Source organism: Prunus mume, linkage group LG2, assembly GCF_029339155.1.
Source record: "Prunus mume cultivar Tortuosa linkage group LG2, ASM2933915v1, whole genome shotgun sequence".
NCBI classification, from domain to species: Eukaryota; Viridiplantae; Streptophyta; class Magnoliopsida; order Rosales; family Rosaceae; genus Prunus; species Prunus mume.
The window spans coordinates 44440191-44465725 of record NC_142699.1 but is presented as its reverse complement, the minus strand read 5'-3'; the positions used below and the strand labels follow the sequence as shown (position 1 = coordinate 44465725).

At 35.9% G+C, this 25535-nt stretch overlaps 3 protein-coding genes across 8 annotated transcripts; 2 read left to right on the top strand and 1 right to left on the bottom strand.

Annotated features, from left to right (window-relative positions):
• The first annotated feature begins 1800 nt into the window (after window positions 1–1800).
• Window positions 1801–6717, top strand: LOC103322460 (Basic-leucine zipper (bZIP) transcription factor family protein). The gene is made up of 4 exons (XM_008224373.2): window positions 1801–3269; window positions 4476–4608; window positions 4764–4848; window positions 5985–6717. Exons 1-4 carry the CDS (start codon window positions 2566–2568, stop codon window positions 6467–6469), a joined length of 1407 nt encoding a protein of 468 aa, XP_008222595.2. The 5' UTR covers window positions 1801–2565; the 3' UTR covers window positions 6470–6717.
• Window positions 6718–9067: 2350 nt separating this feature from the next.
• Window positions 9068–12325, top strand: LOC148920494 (uncharacterized). Of its 2 annotated transcripts, none has more exons than XM_008224375.3 (2): window positions 9068–9308; window positions 9433–12325. In XM_008224375.3, the coding sequence occupies exon 2, from the start codon at window positions 9857–9859 to the stop codon at window positions 11933–11935; it is 2079 nt and encodes a 692-aa protein (XP_008222597.2). In that variant the 5' UTR covers window positions 9068–9308; window positions 9433–9856; the 3' UTR covers window positions 11936–12325. The 2 variants fall into 2 exon arrangements, with proteins under 2 accessions (XP_008222597.2, XP_088902859.1); XM_089046733.1 differs by lacking the exon at window positions 9068–9308 and having other exon boundaries at window positions 9570–9696; window positions 9916–12325.
• Window positions 12326–13161: 836 nt separating this feature from the next.
• ETFQO (electron-transfer flavoprotein:ubiquinone oxidoreductase) lies at window positions 13162–25270 on the bottom strand. Of its 5 annotated transcripts, none has more exons than XM_089045648.1 (18): window positions 24649–25270; window positions 24323–24399; window positions 23637–23743; window positions 22912–22993; window positions 22647–22833; window positions 22236–22282; window positions 22056–22130; window positions 21045–21161; window positions 20838–20906; window positions 20199–20291; window positions 18075–18177; window positions 17111–17235; window positions 16691–16740; window positions 16523–16589; window positions 15676–15755; window positions 14390–14518; window positions 14237–14303; window positions 13162–13402 (listed from the first exon to the last, which is right to left on the bottom strand). In XM_089045648.1, the coding sequence occupies exons 1-18, from the start codon at window positions 25142–25144 to the stop codon at window positions 13319–13321; spliced, it is 2055 nt and encodes a 684-aa protein (XP_088901774.1). In that variant the 5' UTR covers window positions 25145–25270; the 3' UTR covers window positions 13162–13318. The 5 variants fall into 5 exon arrangements, 2 of the variants coding, with proteins under 2 accessions (XP_088901774.1, XP_088901775.1); XM_089045649.1 differs by having other exon boundaries at window positions 22725–22833; XR_016124002.1 differs by lacking the exon at window positions 16691–16740.
• Window positions 25271–25535: the final 265 nt, after the last annotated feature.

Here is a 25535-nt window from a genome sequence, read left to right as displayed (position 1 = left end):
TACCTTGGCAAACCGACCAAAAAAAAAAGAGAGATAACTCAATGAGTGGAGTGAAAATAAAGTTTTTGAAATTTTTTCTCTTTAAAATGCTTTTCAACAACGGTTGAGTTTAGGATGCAAGTGAAAGTCATTCAAACCGAAAGTAATAACATCTAGTAAGGGCATAAAGATAAATAGCTAATTCAATAATGTATATGCTAAATATAAGCATTGCAATCCCAAAATCCTCTCAACAATTGACATAGTTGGAAGTATAAAATCAATCATGCTTAGCAATAGATATCAATGCTTAAACTCATAAACATACTTAAAATGAAATCACACCACACTTGTCCCATGGAGATTGAGCTTAACAACCACACATGCTGGGGGCACTACAAAAAAGTGGGGAAGGGAAGAGGGAACTAAGCTGACTAGCCACTAGGCCCGACCCATAGCTTGTGCAGGCTGCAGGCTGGGCAACTGCACAGGGCCTCCAAATATTTTTAAGCCCATTTATTAAAGAAACCCAAAAGAGCCTTTACTTCTCCACACTTAACTTTTTAAAAAAAATAAAAATAAAAAGCCTTGTGACAAAAGAAAACAAGAAAATGGTTTTTACGAAATTCTTTTAACATGTTTTCTAGCCACGTCATGTCTTTTTATTATTATTATTATTATTATTATTAATTTTTTTTTAATAATGAGTTTTGCTCTTCCGAATGTCTTCTTCTTGAGCCCTCCTCTCTTTCTCTCACACAAACTGAATCTATCTTTTGAACTTTTTTTTTTTCTTCTTCAAATCAACCGAAGCTTTGTGGTTCAATTCGACCAAAACTCTCTCAGTGTTGTTTATAATAGTTTGAGTTTTGAAGTGTTGGTTGCTTCATTTTGTTGTTTTTTTATTAGTTTTTGAATTGCCTTCATTTAATATATATATATATATATATATATATAAAAGTCAATTGAGTGGACTACGAATATGAGAAAGTAAGTGTAGTTGACGTAACTAAGAATGGATTTGGTTCTATTTATGAATTATGATATAATTGATAATACTAAGGATGTGTTTGGTGCTATTTATGGATTATGAATACATTTTACTTGTATATACATTCCTCGGCATCTCTCTTTGCATGGGGCCTCCAAAATCAATGGATCGGCCCTGCCAGCCTCACACGTGCAGAGTGAACTCAATGGACTTGTAGACCGGGAGATATGCTAACTTAGATAAGTAGTCAAGTCAAGTGTAATTGATGTTTGATTGATAATGGAGGTGGAATTTGGGCTACCACTGTTTATGAATTCCAAACACCATTCGACCGTACATGCGTTGGGGAGACTATAGGGCTTAAACTCCAAAAGTTGGGTTTCGCCTCTTTCCACTAGAGACGGTCTTATAAAACTAATAGAAAAGAAAAAGAAAAAAATCAAATGAAACACATAACTTTCTCATGTGATGATAGGCATGTGAGTTCCTTTCTTGTGTTGATTCGGAGCTCTTAAAATCTAAAAATCAGCTTTGATTATGATCATAAGATAAAGAATTGAATAGATGTATTTCTGAATGTATCGTGTACAACCAGTGCATGTTAAACAACAACAATCATAAAATAAAATTGCCAAAATTTCAAAGTTTGAAGAACACCTTACCGCAAAAAGAACCAAAATGGGAAGAGAAAATTCTTGTGCGAATGAGACACAAAACGTGGCTAGAACGTTTTGAGCTGCAATAGAAACATATTGTCTTTTTATTTTTTTATGAAAAACTTATTGTCTATTTTATTAATTTAAACTAGAAAAACGCGTCACTAAAAACTCGAAATCAAGATTTATATATAAGATGTTTATATCGTCACTTAGAAGCTTCGTTTCCTCGTCTGTCTCTTAGATCTCTTTCGCTCTGCATGTGACTGCTCTCATTCGAATTTCGCTTTCTTCAAAAGTTGCGGGATTCTCTTTGACTTTCCAGCTCCCAATCTGAAGATCTGCCTCTGTAAGAATAATCCCAATTTCCATGTCCTATTTTCCGAGAAAATGCCCGCAAACTTTCCAATATTTTCCCGGAAAATTTCCATGTTCAGCTGCTGTGCTTTGCTCTATGATGGTTTCTAGGGTTTGCTGAGTTGAAGTTCTTGTATGTGTTGGCTCAATTTGTTCATTTTTGAAATTCTTGTATGTATTTGCACCTATCAGATCTCCATTTCCTAGGGTTTGTATCTATGCAAGTATCAGTCTTTTGATTGTAGAGTGTGTGTACGTGTTGTTTTGTATCTCAGTTGGGTTGAATCTCTTAGTCTGGAGAAAGATTTATGTATCCTGGGATTTTCATTGCTCTCTGATGTGTTGAATTCAAGGCTTTGTAGAGTTTATAGCTTCAAGATCAAATTTTATTGTTGTTCATCTCAGTAGAATTGGAGACCCCCTTATCTTATATATCAAAAGCGAGAAAACACATTAGCTTTTTTTATATCTTGGATCCTTTGGCTTAGCTTTTGATTTTTTTGGAACGAGTTAGCATTTTTTGGATTTTGGTATCTTTGAGCTATTTGTGAGGGTAAATTTTAGGGTTTGTGTTTCTTATAGATGGATAAGGACAAGTCTCCTGCCCATGGTGGGGGTTTACCACCCCCATCAGGCAGGTACTCAGGTTTTTTGCCTGCTGGAACTCCTTTCAATGTGAAACCCGAGCCAGCTTCATCATCATTATTTCCTCCATTGGCCTCGGGTGCTAGTGCGGACTCAGGTCATTTTGGTCATGGGATGTCTGCCGAATCTAGTCACTTTAGTCATGACATTAGCCGAATGCCAGATAACCCACCAAGGAAATTGGGTCATAGACGTGCCCATTCGGAAATCTTGACCCTTCCAGATGATATTAGCTTTGATAGTGACCTTGGTGTTGTGGGTGGTGCCGATGGTCCTTCATTTTCAGATGAGACTGAGGAAGACTTGTTTTCTATGTACCTTGATATGGAAAAATTCAATTCATCGTCTGCTACGTCGTCCTTTCAATTCGGTGAGCCATCATCTTCTGCAGCAGCACCCGTTCCAGCATTAACACCAGCATCGAGAGCGCCCACTTCTTCTGCAGAGAATATTGCCATCGGTTCTAATGAGAGACCCAGAGTCAGGCACCAACATAGCCAGTCGATGGATGGATCAACAAGCATCAAACCTGAGATGCTGGTCTCCAGTTCAGAAGATATCTCTGCAGCTGATTCCAAGAAAGCCCTCTCAGCTGCTAAGCTTGCAGAACTTGCCCTGATTGATCCAAAACGTGCGAAGAGGTACCAATTCTTGAGTAATCATATATCATGTGAATCTACATCTAATGTTTGTTTGATCTGTGTATACAAAAAATTTGATGGTACTTTGAGTTTGTATTGTATTAACTATGAATTCATCTGTTACTTCTTAGGTTTGCCCTTGCTATTGCATTTAATTTGAACATGTGTCCTCAATTCTAGGTTGACAATTTTTATTATTATTTTTTTATCATACTTTATTCTATTGCTTAATTGTATTGTTGATCTCTTAAAAAAATAAAATTTCTTCTTGTTAAATTTTCCTGTATTTCTAGACAGTAGTGTCTCATATGCAAGTATGAAGACCCTATAAAAATTTATTCTGTGGGTCCATGGACATGTTTGTGTGGCTGAAGGATTCTGGTATTTTGAAATTATTAGCTTATGTACTTCCAAACAATAGTCTATGTTTTCCATTTTGAGTTCACGTAATTGTTTCTTTAAGTTTAGCAATCAAAGTTCTTAGCTATTTCAGAATCTATTCAAGGTTGTGGTGGTGAGTAACTTTGCGCTTACTTGTTTCAAGTAGTTTAATGTTTGAGATCTTTGACATTGGTTTAGTGGCAGAAGGGCAGTCAATGCATTTTCAATTTCTATTACTAATTGACTAGGCTTTTTTTCCCTTAAATTTTAAAGTTCCTTCCAATGTGCTCCTCTAATTGGACTGCAATACCATCATTGGAGCCTATCAGGTTGATTGTTTATAGAATTGTTAATACTTGATTGGACTAAGATACCTCAATAGGAGTTCAATAGAAACGTTGTTCTTGTAGGAAAATTACTACAGGCATCCCTTGTGGCGTCATTGGTAATTGAAAACTAGTTTTATGTACATTCCTTTGTTATGTATTGATCTTATATACTTCTGTTCTATCCTAAGATATCAAAACCATCGTCATGTTGTTCAAACCATTTGCCCAAGATGTTGTAGAACATAGTTCCTAAATGGATATCAGTCTCACTCAGCATATATTAATCTTACCTTGAAAATGGTGTTTCAATGAGCACAAGCAACTTTTATGATTTTTTAATAATTATTTTCTATCTATCTATCTATCAAGCATATATATATTCCCCTTGTTATTTTCCCATGATGGAATTTAAATAAATGATCGTGTACCTTGTTTTCCCTTTTACTTTAACATCATCATTGTGCTTAATATTTTCCCCTTGATTGCCATGCGTTAGGATCTGGGCAAATAGGCAGTCAGCTGCAAGGTCAAAGGAAAGGAAAATGCGGTATATTGCTGAGCTTGAGCAGAAAGTTCAGACCTTGCAAACAGAAGCTACTTCCTTGTCTGCTCAATTGACTCTCTTGCAGGTAAATTGCATCGGCTTATCATAGTTTTTTGTTAAAAAATGAATGTTCAGTTTCTCTTTATTGGTCTGTGCAGCTGGATGTCTTAACTTATGATTCTTATCTTGCTTACGTGTTGAGGATGTAAATGACTGTTCTTATGGATTTCTTATGAGCAGAGAGATACAAATGGTCTGACTGCTGAGAACAGTGAACTGAAACTGCGCTTGCAAACAATGGAGCAACAGGTTCACTTGCAAGATGGTGAGGCCCCTTTTCCTTTCATGATTAGAATTAATATTCATGTTCTTTTTATATTCTATATCTTTTTCATGTTCTTTTTATACGAGCCTCTTAGCACACTCTCACTCGTGCCCGAATTGGCTTTTTAAAATAACTGTTGTGAAGAATTATTTTTAGAGTAATTTAATATAAAAATAAGAAGAAATAAAGACCAAAAACAAAACTAATGAAAAGAAAGGAGTGGGAGGTGGTAACACCCCACTATGCGGGGGTTTAATTTTGTAATTCTTTAGAATTTTTATTTGAACGATTTTGTTTTACTAATTTTTGTTTATTATATTAAATTGTCATCTCTTAGTAATTTAATTAAATAAGGGTAGTTTGCGGGATTTTGAAAGTTTCACCTCTAAGGCTTTTCTCCCTTTAGCATGATGCAAGGACGCTGAGACAATAAATGTTGTACAAAATGGACAATCTAATAAGTAGATGCTTACGTGAATGTACTTTATTTTTGTTAGAGATCATAATCCATAATGGAAGTTGACAAGATGCCACAAGGTAGGTTAGCAGACATTGTTTACTATTGATAACTTGAATAAAAATCGGTTTCTTCTGTTTATGATGACATCTTGCTGCATGTACATTTACAAAATATCTAATTTCTCATAGTCTATGTTATAAGATTATACAAAGAACTTTGGTTTTCGCTTGATATTTGCTTTTGCGTCATGAGTTTATGATCTGTTTGTTTACTCAACTGATCCAGAAGGTAATGAAATTAACTTAAATAAAAGGGTTCTTTGTATATTTTCATATGGGTTTAGTGTTTTTATTGCATGAGTTGGCCAACCTGAAGTGAACTACCCCCATCATTGAAAATTTAATTACTTTAGTTTGAAAATTGAATATGGAGGAATGAAGTAATCCAATATGGTTCTTGAACGGTTGACATCCAATGCACAAGTTTACTTCGTTCTGATACTGGCACACAGGGAACAAAATGAAAAACAATAACATCTTGTTCATGGAGTATTGGAACAGCACTGTAATATAGGTTTTCTTGCTGTCTTTGGGCCATATAACTTCTTGTTTGTTCTTGGTCCTTTTGCAAATGAAAATGACTTATAAAAAAAAGTATTGTTTTGTTTGTCTTGTAGCACTGAATGATGCACTGAAAGAGGAAATTCAGCATCTGAAAGTTCTGACTGGCCAAGCTATGCCAAATGGTGGACCTATGATGAACTTTGCTTCTTTTGGTTCTGGCCAGCAATTCTATCCAAACAATCAGGCTATGCACACTCTTCTAACTGCACAACAGTTTCAACAGCTCCAAATTCACTCTCAGAAGCAGCAGCATCAGTTTCAGCAGCATCAACTGCATCAACTTCAACAGCAACAGATGCAGCAGCAGCAGCAACAGCAACAGCAACCGCAAAGTGGGGACTTGAAAATGGGAGGATCCATACCATCTCCTAGCCAGAAGGATAATGCATCAGAGGTTAACCAATCTGTAACGAAAAGATTGTTGAGAGAAGTTTTCAACTTGGCCAAACGTAATGGTGGATCAAGATGGGTCAAACATTGTTCAAAAGTTGTAATTGAACAGCTGTATCCAGCTAGGACTCCCCCGTCTTTCTTTTGAGTCCTGATTGATCACAACCCCCCTTCCCTCCCTTTTCATTTTGAGTCCGGTTAGATGATGCGTCTAGATGAAATTTGTTTGTAGGCTGTTCCATAGATATGATTTTAGTTTTAGGTTGAATTATGGTATGCGTTATATATTTCCGATGGTATAGAGCACCTTGTCATTGTGTTTTTTCCCTGGTAACTATGATGGATTTAGATTATGCAGATTTGTTCTCAAGTGGATTATTTACAATTTTCTGGAGATATGTTTTCCGAGTAGAGGGTGGTTTTGTACAAAATTTGTTTAGTTTTCAAATTATACCCCTATTAGGGATATGAAACAAATAAAATAAAGTAAAGAATACCAAGTTTTTGTTGGTGGATAAAAATTGTACTTATAAATTGTTAATAGGAACAAATTGATCATGAAAAAAATGCATTTAATACTGGCTTTGGTCGCAAAGAGGAAATGAAATCCAAGGGATGGAGGGAATTTAATATTGGCCTATCAAGCAATTCATTTTCTATACTTAGCTTACTAAACATCGGAAATCAAATGATTTAATACTGGCTTTGGTCGCAAAGAGGAAATGAAATCCAAGGGATGAAGGGAATTTAATATTGGCCTATCAAGCAATTCATTTTCTATACTTAGCTTACCAAACATCGGAAATCAAATGATTTTCTATGCCTAGACTTTAGAATATTTGTGAGACAGAGGTATTTTTTATATGCACAAGAGAGATTAGAAAAGTTGTAAGTAAAAATGGAAAGAGAAAAATATGTCATTTGTATAAATGCATTATAAATAGAAATATATATCACAAAACAATAATCAATGTGTTGGACAATTGTGCGGTTGCTATCCTATATGAAAGGTTGCCAGATTCTTGCAAGATCGATATTTCGATAGTTTCTACAATAAATTGACCAAATTCTACTTGCCATCCTTCGAGGAAAATTACCATATTTTCGTGAGATATTTTCGATATTTCGATATTTTGGGCGATAAATTAACCAAATTCAATATTTTGGTGTTGGAAAATAACATCTCGATAAAATATCAGGTTGAAAAAAATTAAAACAAATTAATGATAAAATACATTTGCCAAAATATCAGACATGATAAAAACAAAAATATCACAGATATCTAAGTACTATAATCATGATTTTATTTGAATATCACAACATTCGTTACAAAGGAACACATAACAACAAGGAGTTTTTATCTCAAATCTTTAAGAGCATTGACGCTTGCATTTGAGGCCCTTGATTCGATTATCTCTTTCCCAAATATCGTTTGTAAAAAAAAAAACACATAACAAACTAAACCTTATTAAGATAAGCAAATGTAGTTAAGTACATTTGAATATCTAGTAACTAATAATAGAAAATTAAAATTTCATTCTTAAATGGTATAAGCTTTTTTGTTTTGTTTTTTATTATTAAACTTTAGCATTAGATTAGATTTTGATTTTGGTCCCTTGTGTTGGAAAACTCATAATAGTGTAAATAACACAAAAAGACAAAAAATCCTAATTTCTCATAAATAAAAAAGGACCAAAATCTTAGTACTCACAAAAAAAGAAAAAAAAATCATAATCCAATCTAAAACTGGGATTTTATAAAATAAAAAGATTAATTTTTTCCGAAGATAAAAATCCTAATACCAAATGGGAAAATAATTATGCCCTCAAGAAATAATAACTTTTTCTTTTGTGGCAACAAAGAAATAATAATTGGCTTAAAAAAAAAAAAAAAAAGAAACAGTGAATAACATGGAAATCGAGTGGTAGAGTTTTCTTTGTCCCAAAAAAAGAAAAGAAAATGTAGTGAACCACTAAACGGGCCGTACATCCCTTCGTCTCAAACTGAACTAGGGTTTTAGCAAGAATCAAACGGGAACCAAACAGGTCAAAAAGAGCGCGAACATGAGCTCCTCCAATTGTGGCTGCCATATCTTCGACCTCAACACCTTTCAATCCATGGACTTTGGAGCCTCTTCGTATTCTAGGGTTGTGAACAGCAACCAGCTCTCGTGCTTCAGCTATGTACCATCCAAATCCCAAAGGCCACTGGAGCCCTCAAGCCTTTACTGCCTTCATCATCCTAGAAATGCTTCCTTGGCACTCTCTAGCAGAGATTGTGCTCTACGAGCCACTGTTAAAGACATCAATGTCACCACGGAGAAGGTGAATGGTGATTGTTCTGTTGAAATCGAGCATTCGATTTTGACGGCGTTGTCGCCGTTGGACGGTCGTTATTGGGGTAAAGTCAAGGAATTAGCTCCTTATATGAGTGAATATGGGCTAATTTACTACCGCGTTCTAGTTGAGGTACTGCTTTAATTTATTGCAATTTTTATTTTATTTTTCTGTTAGACAACTGAATTTTTTAATCTGTTAATATATTTAAAGTTGGAAATGTAAGAAAAAAAATTGTAATATGGCTTTGGTAGTTTTTTGTACTATATATTACTACTGTAATGAACCAGTGAACCTTTTCAATTTTTGTTGGACTGCCCAAGCATATAAATTATGTTTTTCAGTATCAAAACATCACATTTTTTAGAAGAATATGAAGTTTTTTTTTTTTTTTGGGGTGAAGGTGTCATTTATATTAATGAACTGTATGACAGATCAAAATGGTTGTTGAAACTATCACAAATTCTTGAAGTCACAGAGGTGCCCGGTTTCAGTGACGATGCTCAGTCTTACTTGCAAGAAATTATAAATGGATTTTGCATCAGTGATGCATTAGAAATCAAGAAGATTGAGAAAATGACTAACCATGATGTAAAAGCAGTGGAGTACTTCTTGAAACAGAAATGCAGCTCACATCCAGAAATAGCTAAGGTTGACATTCCCCTCTATTAGTTTGTTAATTCTGAAACACTCTGCTCCTTTGTATTTGATACACTTATATTGATCACTTTATTTCTAGTTTTTGAGAATCACATAATGCTTTTTCTTATTTTAGGTGCTTGAATTTTTTCATTTTGCTTGCACATCTGAGGACATCAACAATCTTGCTCATGCATTGATGTTAAAAGAAGCTATCAACAATGTTATATTTCCTGTCATGGACAATTTGATTGAGGCAATATGTGACATGTCAAAGGATAATGCTTCCATTCCCATGCTTTCTCGCACACATGGTCAGACAGCTTCACCCACAACTTTGGGGAAGGAAATGGCAATTTTTGCTGTGCGGCTAGGCATACAAAGGCACAGAATTTCTGAGGTAAAGATAATGGGGAAGTTTGCAGGTGCTGTAGGAAATTACAATGCTCATCTAGCTGCATATCCTAGTATTGAATTGGCCCCAAATTGCTGAAGAGTTTGTAACATCTCTTGGAGTGAGTTTTAATCATTATGTTACTCAGATCGAGACTCATGATTATATGTCTAAAGTTTTTAACGCATTCAACCGATTCAATAATATATTAATTGACTTTGATAGTGATATATGGCGCTATATATCTCTGGGTTACTTCAAGCAGACAACTAGGGCTGGTGAAATTGGCTCATCAACAATGCCTCACAAAGTAAACCCTATTGATTTTGAAAATAGTGAAGGTAATCTTGGTGTGGCTAGTGGAAGTCTTTCCTACTTGAGTGAGAAGTTGCCTAAATCGCGTTTGCAGCGTGACCTGACTGATTCTACTGTTCTGAGGAACATGGGTGTTGGACTAGGACACTCTCTTCTTGCTTACAGAAGCACACTGCAGGGAATATCAAAGCTTCAGGTTAATGAAGCTCGCATAAGTGAGGAGTTGAACCAATCTTGGGAGGTGCTTGCTGAAGCAATACAAACTGTTATGCGAAGATATAGTGTTCCTGAGCCTTATGAGAAGCTGAAGGAACTAACAAGAGGAAGAACAGTTACCAAAGACAGAATAAGAGAGTTCATTAAAGGCTTGGAATTACCTGAGGAACCAAAGATCATTTTATCAAATCTTACACCGCATAGCTATGTTGGAGCAGCAGTTAAACTGGCCAGGATGGTAGACACAGCTGTTAGAGCCACCAGAAAAAACACCAATGTTTCCACTGAGAAGGTGAAGATGGTGTCTGGCAACTCTTCTAGTGAATCTGAGCTTGTGAATTTGATGGCTTTGTCACCATTGGATGGTCGGTATTGGGGTAAAGTCAAGGACTTGGCTCCTTACATGAGTGAGTATGGTCTGATCTACTTCCGTGTTCTAGTTGAGATCAAATGGTTGCTATGGCTTTCACAAATTCCTGAAGTCACAGAGGTACCCACCTTCAGTGAAAATGCTAGGTCTTATTTGCAAGAAATGATTGATGGATTTAGTTACAATGATGCATTAGAAATAAAGAAGATTGAGAAAGTGACAAATCATGATGTGAAAGCGGTGGAGTACTTCTTGAAACAGAGATTCCAATCACATCCAGAAATAGCTAAGGTGCTGGAATTTTTTCATTTTGCTTGCACATCCGAGGACATCAACAATCTTGCCCATGCATTAATGTTGAAAGAAGCTGTGAATAGTGTCATATATCCTGTCATGGATGATTTGGTTGAGGCAGTATGTAACATGGCCAAGGACAATGCTCATATTTCTATGCTCTCTCGTACTCATGGACAGCCTGCTTCACCCACAACTTTGGGAAAGGAAATGGCAAATTTTGCAGTCAGATTAAGCAGAGAAAGGCAAGAGATCTCTCGGGTGGAAATAATGGGAAAATTTGCTGGTGCTGTTGGAAATTACAATGCTCATCTTGTCGCATATCCTGATATTAATTGGCCCCAAATTGCTGAAGATTTTGTAACATCTCTTGGGTTGAGTTTTAATCCCTATGTTACGCAGATTGAACCTCATGACTATATGGCAGAACTTTTTCATGCATTTAGCCAGTTCAACAATATATTGATCGACTTTGATAGAGATATATGGGACTACATATCTTTGGGTTATTTTAAGCAGACAACAAAGGCTGGTGAGATTGGGTCTTCAACAATGCCTCACAAGGTAAACCCTATTGATTTTGAAAACAGTGAAGGTAACCTTGGTGTGGCTAATGGCAGTTTTTATCATCTGAGCATGAAGTTGCCTATTTCGCGTTGGCAGCGTGACTTGACGGATTCAACTGTTTTAAGGAACATGGGTTTAGGATTAGGGCATTCTCTTCTTGCCTACAAAAGCACACTTCAGGGAATATCAAAGCTTCAGGTCAATGAAGGTTGCATAAGTGAGGACTTGAACCTTACTTGGGAAGTTCTTGCTGAACCAATACAGACAGTTATGCGAAGATATGGTGTTCCTGAGCCCTATGAAAAGTTGAAGGAACTAACCAGAGGAAGAGCAGTAACCAAGGAAAGTATAGTAGATTTTATGCAAGGTTTGGAGTTACCTAATGAAGCAAAGTCCAATCTACTAAAGTTAACACCACATAGTTATGTTGGAGCAGCTGTTGAATTGGCTAGGATGGTAGACATAGCCGTGAAGGTGGTATGAACCAACAGTGGATATGTTGCACAAGGTCTTCCTTTCTTTTGTCTTTGAGACTTGCATCAGAGGGTCCTATTTATTTTGACTGCCATGGGATTCAGGAATAATCAGGCGAAAGGTGATTTTGATACGTCTGAGGCGGAGGCACAACTTTCATTGGAGAAGAGATGCTTATGCTGGCTGATGAAAGAATTTGAATTGTAGTTGAAAATGTTTGTATTTATTAACCCAGGTTTGAAATAGTATTTAAAACATTGGGGCAATAGGGAAATACGAGAGGTTTTCATCAAGCTCTTTGTAATTTCCAACAGCACCAGCAATTTTGGGGCTGGTTTAAAAGCTAATAATACTTTCTTATGATGTGTAACAAAAGAAGAAGAAAATGTTATTTTCAAATTCTCTGACTTTCAACAACACGATTGAATAGAAAATGATTTGCAGGTAGCTAATGAAAGAGGGCCTTCAATCATTTTTGCTGCAGTGGCTGAGAAATGGAAACTCCAGCATGGACTCGATGTTAATGTTTTGCGTTATGAGGGAGTGAGGCTTCGTGAGCTGTTTGTGATGAAAATAATTGGTTGATGGTGGATGCATCAAAATAATTGGTTGATGGCCTTTTCAATTAGTAAGAGAATTATATATAGTGGTTGGTACGGTTCGAATTAGATCGGTTTTACTCCAAAATCAAAATTGGACCAATTATAATGTAATGGTTTAGATAAGTCAGTTTTAACAAAAATTATCGAGAAAATGGAATGAAACCAAACTATTATGATTAGGTTTTAGTTTTAGATCTTTTGACTTTTTTTAATGGTCAAAACCAAACCAAATCAACCATTATAATTCCAAGGGGTCGGACTAATGCGCACCACTAATTATATATCGGTGTAAAGCTACATGCTTAACATTTAGTTGGAACAAATTTATGTACAAATTGAACTATAGTTTACAAAACACCTACTCTAATTTGGTTTTGCATTTGTCTGTTTCCTATATAAGAGAAGTTGCATTAAAGTGTGCCATTTTTTTTTATAACCAAAGATGAACTTCATTAAAAAAACTTGAACTCTACAATTAAAGACACCAACATAACATTGAAAGTACCAATCCCGCATTAAAGTGTATGCTTATATATCAAATTTGCTACCAACTAGTTTTAGTTTTTGTGTCCTTTTTAGTTGGAGGCGCATCTTATTTATTAATGGCTCTGCTTGTAGCATGCGAGACTGCAGTAAACTATGCATTTACTTTCTTCTTTTATTTATATGGGAGTAAAACTGTAAAATTGTTGTCAACTTGAACTCTCCTTTCGCAGTGACAATAGTAAAACAAGTTCTTATTCTACATTCTTGAGATTGACCAAAAAAGGAAAAGAAGAAGAAATAGATTCTACATTATGGAGTAGCCTGGGCCACCACCTCCTTCTGGCGCAGTCCACTGAATGTTTTGCCTTGGGTCTTTGATATCGCATGCCTGAAACATATCAAAGCAAAATTGGTACATCTTCAAACCAAGGGACAAAAAAGTAGCAACAGTCTAAACCATGAGCAGAAAATTAGCCAAACAAGTTGGTCAAGTCAATGACACAATACATATTGCCAGGTTTTTTCTTCAGCATACAATTGTGCAATTGCACCCTCAAGGTTAAAATGTAAATTAAAAGAGTTTATAGGCTACCACTTAGGCTTTTAAGATCCTCCTATTTTTAAAGAGGAGTTCTTGTGTATTATAGGGAAATTGTTTGGCTACAACCACTAAATACAAGCATCCTCTCACAGCCAATCCCTTGTGCACTGATCACGTGACTGGTAGATGTAAGAGGGATTGTTGTAGCTGTCATAAGCAAGACTTTCGCCTACTGCACATGGTTACCACTTCCCGAATAACAGGAGTGCAGGATAAGAAGAGGTGTAAAACCTTTCATTTGATGGAGGGTTGGCAAAAGAAGACACTACACCAAAGAATGCTTCACAAATTTTTTTTTTTTTGGTCTCTTGAATCATGCAACAGGGGTGTGCCTTAGAATGGAATGCAGTCCAAAAACCTCTCCCAAATTACAATTGTGTGTGGAATTGCAAGCAAAACCAGTAAAGGTATGCTATATATATGAATATTCAAGAAAAATAAAAAATAAAAACAGAACGTTTACCAAAATATCTTGGCCAGGTACACAAATAAACTATTAAACTCTCTTTTTTAAGTCTAGTACTTTATAATACATTCCCATGTTTATGTGTGCATGGAGATGCATATATGTTGGACATCTGAAATACATAAAAGGTAGCTCCTACTATCCTTCCAAATTACCTTGCAATGTAGGCAGTTTTGAGCATTGATCTGCAACTTCAGCTGACCCTTTTCATCTGGGATATACCTACATTTCAAAACTTGAGATGAATTAGAGATAATCCATTTAGGGATGATCACTCAAGTACAATAAAAAAATAGAATGGACATTACTCATATACACGCGCAGGACAATATCGTGACTCAGGACCAGAATACTCTGGCAAATTTACAAGTTCAGGAATCTTGGGGTCCCTCAACCGAAGGTGAGCTGGTTGGTCATGTTCATGATTTGTGTTGCTCCTGTTTAAGCAAACAAAGATACATGCATCACTTACAACAAAAGTGGGGAAGGACAAATATAGTTCTGTGAGAAAATTATGTTAATCTAATATAGCTGGTCCTCAAATGAAAAATACCTCTTATGGTTATAAGATAGATATATGTAGATGATTCTGAATTATTTGGCATTGACAGCATTGGTCATTTCTAATATGTAATTGATTTCTATCCAAACACAAACATTCACCCCTTTACTTTACTTAGTCCACTAATAGTGATTTTGAAAATTATGACAGAAAAGGGCAGTGACTTCTAAAACCAACTACAACTCCTAGCTATTGGTAGTCAGCCAAAAGAATCCTTTCTACTCTTCAGGTTTTAGTTACCACAAGACAAAATCCAAAAACTATCATTCCTTTCCCAAAACTCAAGGAGCACAGAATTGGTTTGATTTTTGTTTATAACGAATACGTCCTTTTTATCTAGGCTTTCAGAATGTTTTCTAGTCTAGGCTCTCAGCCTATCAAATCGCAACTTATCATGTCTTTATCTGCCAACTTAAACCACATGGAGGTAGAACCTAAATTTCCTGGCATACTAAGAGTGGGGAAATGATTGACCTTTGTACTGGAAGTTGACCTTGCCAAACTCTTTCTGCTAAAATAGGATTACTCCCTTAACTTACTGCAAAACCATGTTGGGCAGGAAAAAAAATATACCAGCTACAAGAAAAGACCTCATGATAGTTAATATGGGCCCCTACCAACCATCAATGAGGATCTATGCTACAAGCATGCAAATGTCATAGAAGCTTAAGACATTAAAAGGGGCATGTGAGAGGGAAGTGAGCTCCCCTACAATAACAGAGGGCTCTCTATTGGCACAGAGATACTCTGGGCTATTCAACAGTTTCATGCATGTTCGCACTGTTCATTGCACCAAGAACTGGGATTTCATTTAAACATTTTATGTGCCCTTGAGGCGTAGAACTCTGAAAAGTCTCCATTCCATGACATTATATTCACATATATTTAAGTTCTGAGGCAGGTGAAGTAGGGTAACGAAAACCCAACAGTATAACATATGTTGCCAAGGTTGTAACACTGAAACCTGTTCCACTGTAATCTTTTAACTAAAAGAAACATAACTACAAAATGTAAGTATTGGTATTTAAAAACCTGTGTAGGGAGGTTGGAATATCGAAAGATAAAACCCCATCTGGCTTTGGATATTGAATTGGAGAGTGAAACTGTGCAGCCTGCATTTGCAAATGTGGACAAATCAGTTCTTAGCAGGTAAAAAAGTTCATTAACTGCACTACTAATATACCCCTGTAATAAAAGTTTGATTCTATTTTAGAGGTTGTGGGGAACAAAAATAATAATCCAAAGAGGATATCTCTTCCAATATTTGTAATTTGAGAATAGCCAGTGTCAGAGATATTTAATCAACAAGTGAAATTTCAACAGCAGATGTTCAGGAGGAACCTTCCAAGTAAAATTGGCAAGGACCATATGTTATCTCTAGTTTTTGACAGATGGGTACATATGTCAGTTGACCACAATAATTATATCATGGACCAGGAAAAGAAGAAAGAAGAATATATCAAATCAGTGCTTCTGTTACAAAACGATTCATGCACTGTTTAAGAACACAACTGGTTTTGATATCCAACCTCTTTTTTCTATGCATAACTGAACTATTTCAGAACTATGCCCATATTTCAGGTATTAGTATGATGTGCCCAATGGCAGTCAATTGGTCACAAAGAAACAGTAACTGGGGGCATAATCCCAACCCTCCTCACAACAATGAACAAGTTGCAGGAGGGGATTTTTCCCCCTGGTGGACTGAAAAGTTGAAGAGTTCATAAGTTAACACAGACCTAGCATCCAGGCCTGCATTTTCTAACCCTTCCATCCCAAAACAATCCCCAAAATTTGAATCATTCAGTGCCAAACTGTAGTGTCCTTACTACGTAGGTCTCTGTAATTTGAATTCATGGTTTTCAGAATGTGGTCTCACATTTGTTGTTTCATGGTCCGGTTTTCCATGCTTCAGCGTCAAGGGGGCTCTTCCTTTCATTATATAACTGCAAGGCAGAAAACATTGGTGACTAAGGCGTGAAGAAGGAACATTGTATTATGAGGAAATCTTAATCAGTCAAATTAACAAGCAACAATATGATCTCACTGTTCTAAAGCACTTATGGCCAGTCCAGGAATAAGTCCATATTCGAATGCCTAAAAAAATAAAATTATACAAAAGGTTAGTAACAGTAAACTATAATTAAAATCCTAAGGGAGAAGCTTAAAGTTGGCTATCTTCTCCAATTTGCACAGAATTATCCAGCAGCATAAAACAACAAATGTTTTTCCTTTTCAACTTACTATTTAGTTAAATGAGAAATGAGAAATGGAGCAAAACAAACATGAAACACTGCATGACAAGAGGTGACTAGTTGAGTAACATTTATCTGGATTTATCCATTAGTATAGGGCTAAAAAAGGAGGTAGTACAGTCCCAAAATGATGACCAATTTTTTACCTATAGTGGGAAAATGGGGATAGAAACTAAAAATCAAAGGAAAAGACAATGGATGTTTCTACTTACAGGTCGGAAGTTCCGAGATTTGTAAAGTTCTTCCCATATCCATGAACTCCTTAAAGCATCCCAATATTTTTCCATGTTTGAGCCTTCATGTAGTACACTCAATGTAGCTTCTGCAGCTAGCATGCCTGTAGGTAATAACTCAAAAGTTATATTTGTTCATGAACTCAAAAGTAATCCATTACAGTAAGGCACTTGTATAACACAAAAGATTCTGGGATTCCTATGCATGCCTATAAACATTCCACATGGGGGCATATGAATTCCTTGTGGATGCATCAAGGAGGCATCAAGTGGTACCACTCATAATACTAATATGTTCATTCAGCCATCGCAAATAGACTTGTTAGATTCTATGGTGAATTAGAGAAACCAAATAATGTGTAAAATGAAAAACCCAGCTATAGCTCCACAAAGTGACTGGTGTCTTGAAATGTGAACGTAACATTTTTTAAGATTAAAACAGACATGAGCTCCTCTGTGTCCATAAATGTTCATGCATGTGAGTTAGTAGTAACCTAACACTTGAAAAAATGCTATCCAGTCATTAGAATACTTGACTATATATAAATTTAGTCATTAGAATACTTGATCTTTAAAAAAAAAAATTAAAGATTAGAGAAATATGACATAAAAGTTTTTTCATTTTGGTGGGGTGATCGAGGGGTTGGGCGTCCAAACAAGATGAAGCTGTTAACAACATGTCTTTTATAGAAGGAAAAAAGAAAGGATGATACTAACAGATACAATCGACTATGAATACTAACAGATACAATCTACCATGATACTAACAGATACAATCTACTTTGAATAAGTATGATGTAATTTAACAAATATAATCTACCATTATTTGTTGTCAACAATTAAACTTTTCGGCATGCAGAATTATTTTCACTATAACTAGACATGATGAGTAGACAATAAGATGAAACACAAATCAGATGAACAACTATTTGGTAAATGGTACCTGATTTCATTGCAGTATGTGTTCCCTTTATTTTGGGTACATTTAAAAAACCAGCTGAACATCCAATAACCGCTCCTCCAGGAAAAACTGGATATGGGATAGACTGAAATTTAACTAGCATCATATTTGTATTTGTATAACATTTACAACAGAAAAAATACACACACACACACACATATGTATATAACTATATATTGACCCAGACAGAGATCATGAGAGTAATGTCTCATATCAATTTTTTTTTTAAAAGAAACAAAATTTATTGAAAGAACCGAAAAGGAACACACAGGTGGATAAGGCATCCACAAGCCAAACGAGCAACAACAGAATAACAGCCTAAAAACAAAGAAACCAGCCAAAACTACAAAGTCTGCAACACCATAAGGACACATAGAAAATGAGCCAGAAAGAACCAAAACAAGATCCAGCAAAAAGCTAAAAATAAACAAGACGCAAAGAAACACTTCACATCACAGCAGCAGCCATATCCCTCAATATAGTGGAGTAAGAATAGTCTTTGAAATCTGAACTGACAGAAACCCATAAAGCAGCCCAGAATTTAATTCTATCCCATAATTCCCCAACACCCACTGCCTCATACTCATCAAAAATCCTCCTGTTACGCTCTAGCCACATGTTCCAGAATACAGACTGCACCAAGCAGCCCCATAAGGTTGAAGCATGCTTCCCCCTGCCCCATACGACAAAATGGGAACTGAGAAAATCAAAACAACCTTTTGGAATAACCCAAACAGCCTTAACCTCCCTCAGCAAGGTCCACCAAAGACTTAAAGAAAAGGGGCAATGTGAAAAAAAGATGATCCACGTTTTCTTCACTCATTTTGCTTAGAACACACCAGTGGGAAGACAAATGCATGTACGGTCTTCCTTCTTTGGACAAGATCAGATGTGTTTCCACACAAACAAATATCCATCTTATGAATGATTGATAGTCTAGCAACATAGCCAAGCTGTGAATCTAAACCATTGATTTTAGGTTAACTTTTTGCCTGAATGTGTGGTCCAGATTTAGTCTAGCAACATAAGCATCTATGCTGCTATGTTGCTAGAATGTTTACCAACAGAACATTACCCTGTACAAACATATAGAACATAGTTCAAAACTTAAATTCTTCTACCCCTTCAGTAAAATTTTCAATGAATGGTGACAGCAGAGAGATTTGGGGGCTAATGTAAATTGCCGTACACCCCCACGAACTAGGACCCCAATCAAACTTAAACCCCCGAATTAAAAAGTCAGCCAATTTAACACCCGAATTAATTAAAATGGCCAATGTAGCCCTTGCTGTTAAGTTTTGTGAATTTCATCCAAATTTTCTGTTAACTAGAAGGGTAAATTTGTAATTTCAAGTAAAATAAATAATAAATAAATCAAACAAAAAGAAAAATAGAATAACGGTCTCTCTCTCTCTCTCTCTCTCTCTCTCTCTCTCTCTCTCGTGCCTGATATGCATTTGATACTCATAACTCAACAAGTAACTTACTGAGAACTTATTCATGCAGGTATAGGAACCAGATCCGCCGCAAGATCGAAATCCTCCGCGACGTCGGCAACCCCAACATCGTCAAGTGCCACAACATTTTCAACCACAACGGCGAGATCCAGGTGCTGCTTAAGGTTCATGGACAGTGGCTCGTTGGAGGGCCAGAGGAGAGAAAGAGACCAGGGGAGAGGGGAAGAGACGGAGAGAATCACTTTTTTTTTCTTTCTTTTTTTCTAACTATTTTAGTTTTTTATAATAATAATAATAAAATCAAATAGGTCACATGTCATCCACATGATTTTTTGGAAGGAAAAATGGATGAAATTCGAAAAAATTAACGGCAAGGGTTAAATTGGCAATTTCAATTAAGTCAGGGACTAAATTGGCCAACTTTTTATTTCAGGGGGTTAATTCTACAAGGGTCATACTTCAGGGGGTAAAACGGCTGAAAATCCTTTTGGATATTTAAAAACTTTTCCAAGGAAATATAATTTATAAGGGCACATGATGCAGCCATGTGCAGAAAATGCAAAGTATTAGCATTCCATTAGTCTACTTTCTTCATGTGCATGCATATATCATGTAAATAAAACGGGACAAATAGGAATTACTAATGTACCTGAAAACCACCTTCATTCAAAGTGCGAGCCCCATATTGAAGAACAGTACCACCTTCCAGCAGTGGTTTGATTGCAGGATGATGTTTGAATTTCTATCAGCAGGAAAACAAATACATGTAAGTTGAGTAGGATTGAACATGTCAGATAAATGACTTGGACACTACTGAAATATAAATCACATTCACTAGTTAAAAGATGTGAGAAAATTTTCCCAAATTATTAACTCCATCAGTTATCCAACAGGAAGCTCCACTGCAACTTTTATTTCACTTAATTCATGAAAAAAATATTAACCCCACCCTGCAGAAAGGAACATGAGGAGTAAGTTTATGCTCCATGTATCCACTTTTCCAATCGCACGTGCATGGGGCAGAGGTAGATGAGCAGAACACGCATATATACACATCAGACACTTTTTTGGTCTGACCATCCGCATTATATATACACACCAAATCAGCCCTAAATAGGAATTTGGACCCAGTCTGTATAGGAAGTATAAATTGTTGCTCACTTTTTAATTCTTTTAAACAAAATTATAGACAAACAGGGTGCAAGACCCTTGATCCGTGAAAAGATGCATTACATCCAAAGGGAAGTGATGCATTTTGATCATTCAGAAAAACCAATGATTTAGTTACCTGGAATTCTTCATAAGGGTTCAAGAAAGGGTTATGATAATTCAGAGCAACCACAAAGCCAACAGAAATCTGAAAAATCAAGTGAAAAGCACATTAATATTGCACTACCTAACTCAGAACCACGTTTTAGTACTAAATAGCACAGCAAATATTTTTAAACCATTATTAAATAGAGAATTATTCATAAATTAATAAATATATAACTACCTGTCTATCTTTCATGTGGTACAAAAATGAACCCCCATATGTCTTTTGATCCAAGGGCCAACCCAGAGTGTGCAGCACAGCACCGGGGTCGTGCTTTCCTCCATCAATTTCCCAAACCTGAGAACATATGGTGTTGGGGAAAACTACATCCAATAAATAGTTGAATTATGGTATTATAAAATGCTTATCTTCAGAGACTCTGTACGAATCACAAAAACTTGTGTGGTTGATCAAACAAACCAGCTTTCAACTCAGACTGTATCAGTGTGTCTGTTTGTGACAATTGCTTTTACTTTAGTTAACAAAAGCCACCTCAACTTCAACTATGCCCGAGAACATTTTTGAAGAACATTGTCTTTTCGAATAAGTATTTCAATCCACATTTTCAGGAAATCATCTGTAGATACATCTTTATAAAAGTGTCAGACAATTGTTTTTCAAAAAAAAAATGATATTTTTAGAGGCTAAATTAATAAACAATGAAAAAAATTAAAGAAAAACTATCTTATCTCCTTTCTTTTTTCTTTCTTTTTTTCTTCTTTTTCTCTTTTTCTCTCTTTCCTCCTCTTTTCTTCTTCTTTTCCTTCGAAATTCCCAGGCTGGACATGAATCCCATACACCCACCTATCTTTCTCTCTCTCTCTCTCTCTCTCTCCACTAATTAATGGCAACTAAAGACTGGGTAGCATCGGTTGTCAATAGAGTAATGCAATCACTTGTTTTCAACTCACCAAAAACGTTCGAAAACGATCACCGAACGTGTATTTGTGAAAAACATCTGCGGGCCCTACTTTGAATAAATAATCCACAATCACTAAATTGATAGAGCACTGTCAGTAATCCCAATTCGGCTCGGCTACGACTGTTAGAGTTGACAAATGGTAAGCACATTGTGTGCTTAATCCTCAAATGAAAGATAAATATCAGCTAAAATGTCTCTCCAAAACAGTCGTAAGAATACAACTGGTATCTAAAATATGAGTTATTTATCTTCTTTGATTAGTGCAGTACCTCTTTAATTCCCAAAGCATATGTCTGATGTTGAGCATCTCCCTTCTCTCTCAAGTTGTACTTTTTCATTATTTGCTGTTATAGAAATAGATCCTGACATTAGATTTACATGTGGATATCAAATATTTTAAGCTTAGAATCAATGGAACCTGTTGGAGGTAAAGGAAATGTTTTGGAAACCTCTGATAATGATCCTCGACACCCTTCAGCTAGAAGTGTTACTCGCCCTGCATATGAGTCTCATACTCTCATCAGTACATGTAAGCAAACCAGTTCACAGAGACATTTAAAGCAAGTGGAAAATGATTCTCTGTCCTTGGGAGTTGTGACAGTTCTAACAGGCACCACAAGAAGGAGAAAAGCCTAAAGATAGAAACCTTGAAAGATCGAAAACATGACTCGATCACTTAAAGATCTACGAATCCTAATAGAACATGCAGCATTGCTATAAAGCTTGCATCAAGTTACTTTACAATCTAAAAAAAATGGAAATACCAGATTCTAGTAACAGAACATGTGCTAAACATGCTCAGAGTGAGGCTTTCCAAATATAAATATTTTTTTGTCCATACAGATATGTGCATATCTTACATGCATGAGGACAACATGTGTGGGTGTGTTTCTCTGTCTGTGTGTGTGTCTGTGAGAGAGAGAGAGAGAGAGAGCTGCCTTTCAGTTCTATGCCACGTTGGAAATTTTCCTTCTTTGAACCATCTTTTGCAACTCCCATATCATTAGTTCCAATGCCAATAACCGTGTCGTTTGCATCATATAATATCTGACAAATAAGATCACTTGTGAATACAAGTATTCAACAGTACGTGGAGAAACAGCAAGAGAAAATGAACAGGAGTACCTCACTAGCTGCAAAGCCTGGATATATTTCTACTCCCAACTCTTCTGCCTTCACTCCCATCCATCGTACTAATTGACTTAAACTACATCACAAGGCCCACAATACTATTTTATGAATTTGAAGCGTAACTGTAATGTATCACAAATATTATACATGAAAGCAACATTCAATAATAATGAAAATAAGTACTGAAAAAAGAAAAAAGAAAACAAGAAAAGCAAAAGGGATCTTTATGAAGAGGTTGCAAATTTTGAAGATGATCAAATGTTTCTCTTCTTTCAAGAAGACTCTATTTCTATCACAAAACCACACAGGAGCAACAAGACCAACATGGATAAGAAAACTTCATATAAGATATGAGTTAAAGTGGTACCAAAAATTCTGATTTTAGACTTTTACTGGCTTTTTTCTCCCTTTTAGTTGAGGTCTCATATTTAATACTAGATCTTCTTAAGTTCCATTAGCTCCAATACGGATTAAGCTGTTAAATAGAACTGGGTTCTCGAGGGGAAAACAACGGCTCATCAACATTGTGGATGAGAACAGATAGACTTATGAGAAAAACACCCAGAAGAATTTCTAGACAAATTTCATATCTAAGTCATAGCTTAGTTGCCAGTTAGTGCATTCTTGATAACTTCCAGCAGAACTAAAGAGACCAAAAAAAGAAAAGAAATCATAATGGTGCAAAATGCATGGCAACCAATTGTACAATTTTGAAGTACCTTATAACATAATTTCCCTTATTACTAAAAGGAGATGGCAGTGAAAATGCACGATCCTTGGTAAGAAACCAAAACTTGTCAGAAGTCACAGGGACAGTGATTGGTGACTGCAAATAAAGTTGGCAAAAAATATCTATTAAAATAAAAGGCTAAATGTAAATTAGTAAGTGACAAATGACTTCCGAGCAAGTAATGCATTTCACATTATCGGATAAAACCCTGATCCCTGCATTTATTTTGGGGCAAAAGAATGGAATGCATGTGGAAAAAATACCCTACATCCATTTGTTCAAATATGACTGTGAACATGAAAGCTGTATCAGAATCAATTATGAAAACTGTCCTCACAAACTTTTTCGATCGGACCCTTTTTTCGGAAGTAAAATTATTCAACTAAGCACAAAGAAGTAAAAGTGCAATCTACTTGAGAAGACCGATAGACTGCCCAAATCTATCTGGGTACGGCACTAGGCAACATGAGCAACAATAACACCTTCCAATTGTAATTTGAGTGGTTTGGACACATGACAAAATTAGTGACTCGAAAGGAACCAACATCAATGCAAGTAAAGAGTTCAACTGCTTAGCCAAAATGAAAGGGAAAACGGTAAACAGGGTAGTTCAAGTAAACCTGTGCCTTATAGGCAACAGAAACCAGCCGGAAGGTTGGGGGCGGGGATAAGTACCTCTTCCTCTTTCCATTGTGGGAGAAGTTCATTCAGTGCCCGTGGCTCAAAAACATTGCCAGAAATAATGTGCGCACCTATTAGAAATCAGAAAAGTGACAAAAGGATAAAAGTATAAGCAACTGTAATCTCAATTCAATTATACAAGAGTCAATAATCAATCTTGACATTTAAATTCACAAGGATATTCCATTTATCACACAAAAGAACTCATGCAACGTTTTTATTTATGTATAATTATTTATAAGAGTACTATAAAGATTCAACCTATCCAACCCGTACCATGAAAACCAATTATAGTACAGTCTACATATTATGCAACATACCCACTTCAGCTCCTTTCTCCACAACACACACAGATAAATCAACATCCTTTTCACGGCACAATTGCTTCAACCTTATCGCCGCCGATAGACCGGCCGGTCCAGCTCCAACAATGACAACATCATATTGAATAGACTCTCTGTCCGATTCACTACAGAAACTCCTGGTTTCAGCCACAACACTCTGAGCCCTCAAAAATCCATTTGCCCTTAAATTTACATAATTCAGACAATATCCAGATGAGAACAGCCGTCGAGAACCAATCTGCGATCCTAAAGAACAAAACTTTCGACCCAAAAGCTGAATGTGCGGATACCCATTTATGATATGGGTTGATTTTGGCGAATTGGAATGTTCTATAGGAGATGCAGATGGATTGGGGAAGATTGAAGTTGAGCCTATTGAATTGCAGACATGGGTTTGCAAGTAACTGGATGAAAATGAGGATGACGAGCTTGGTTTTCTGAAAGAGTGGGATTTGGATAGAAGCCTGAGCATTGTGATGGAGAGACCCTGGGTGAGTTGTGATTATTGTGAAAAATGATATACTTGTTTTTTTTTCACTGATTTTGCCAATCTCTTTTTCTCCGCTTACACCATTTTTTGCTTTTTAAAAGTAGTTTTTAATCAATTCTGTTCTTTCTTGTTAGTTCTCTTTTCTATTCTACCGTTACTCTACATTAATTTCATTTTACTTCACATTTCTATTTTTTTTCTTTATACTTAATTTTCCAACTTGCACTCCATTTTTAGTTTTTTTTTTCCATTAATCCAATAAGAAATAATTAACATTGTATATTTGTCTAGGCAAAATCCTCATATACTCAATATCATAGCTCAAATTAAAATCACAACTTCAGTAACATATACAAAAGAGGATTTAATTTAA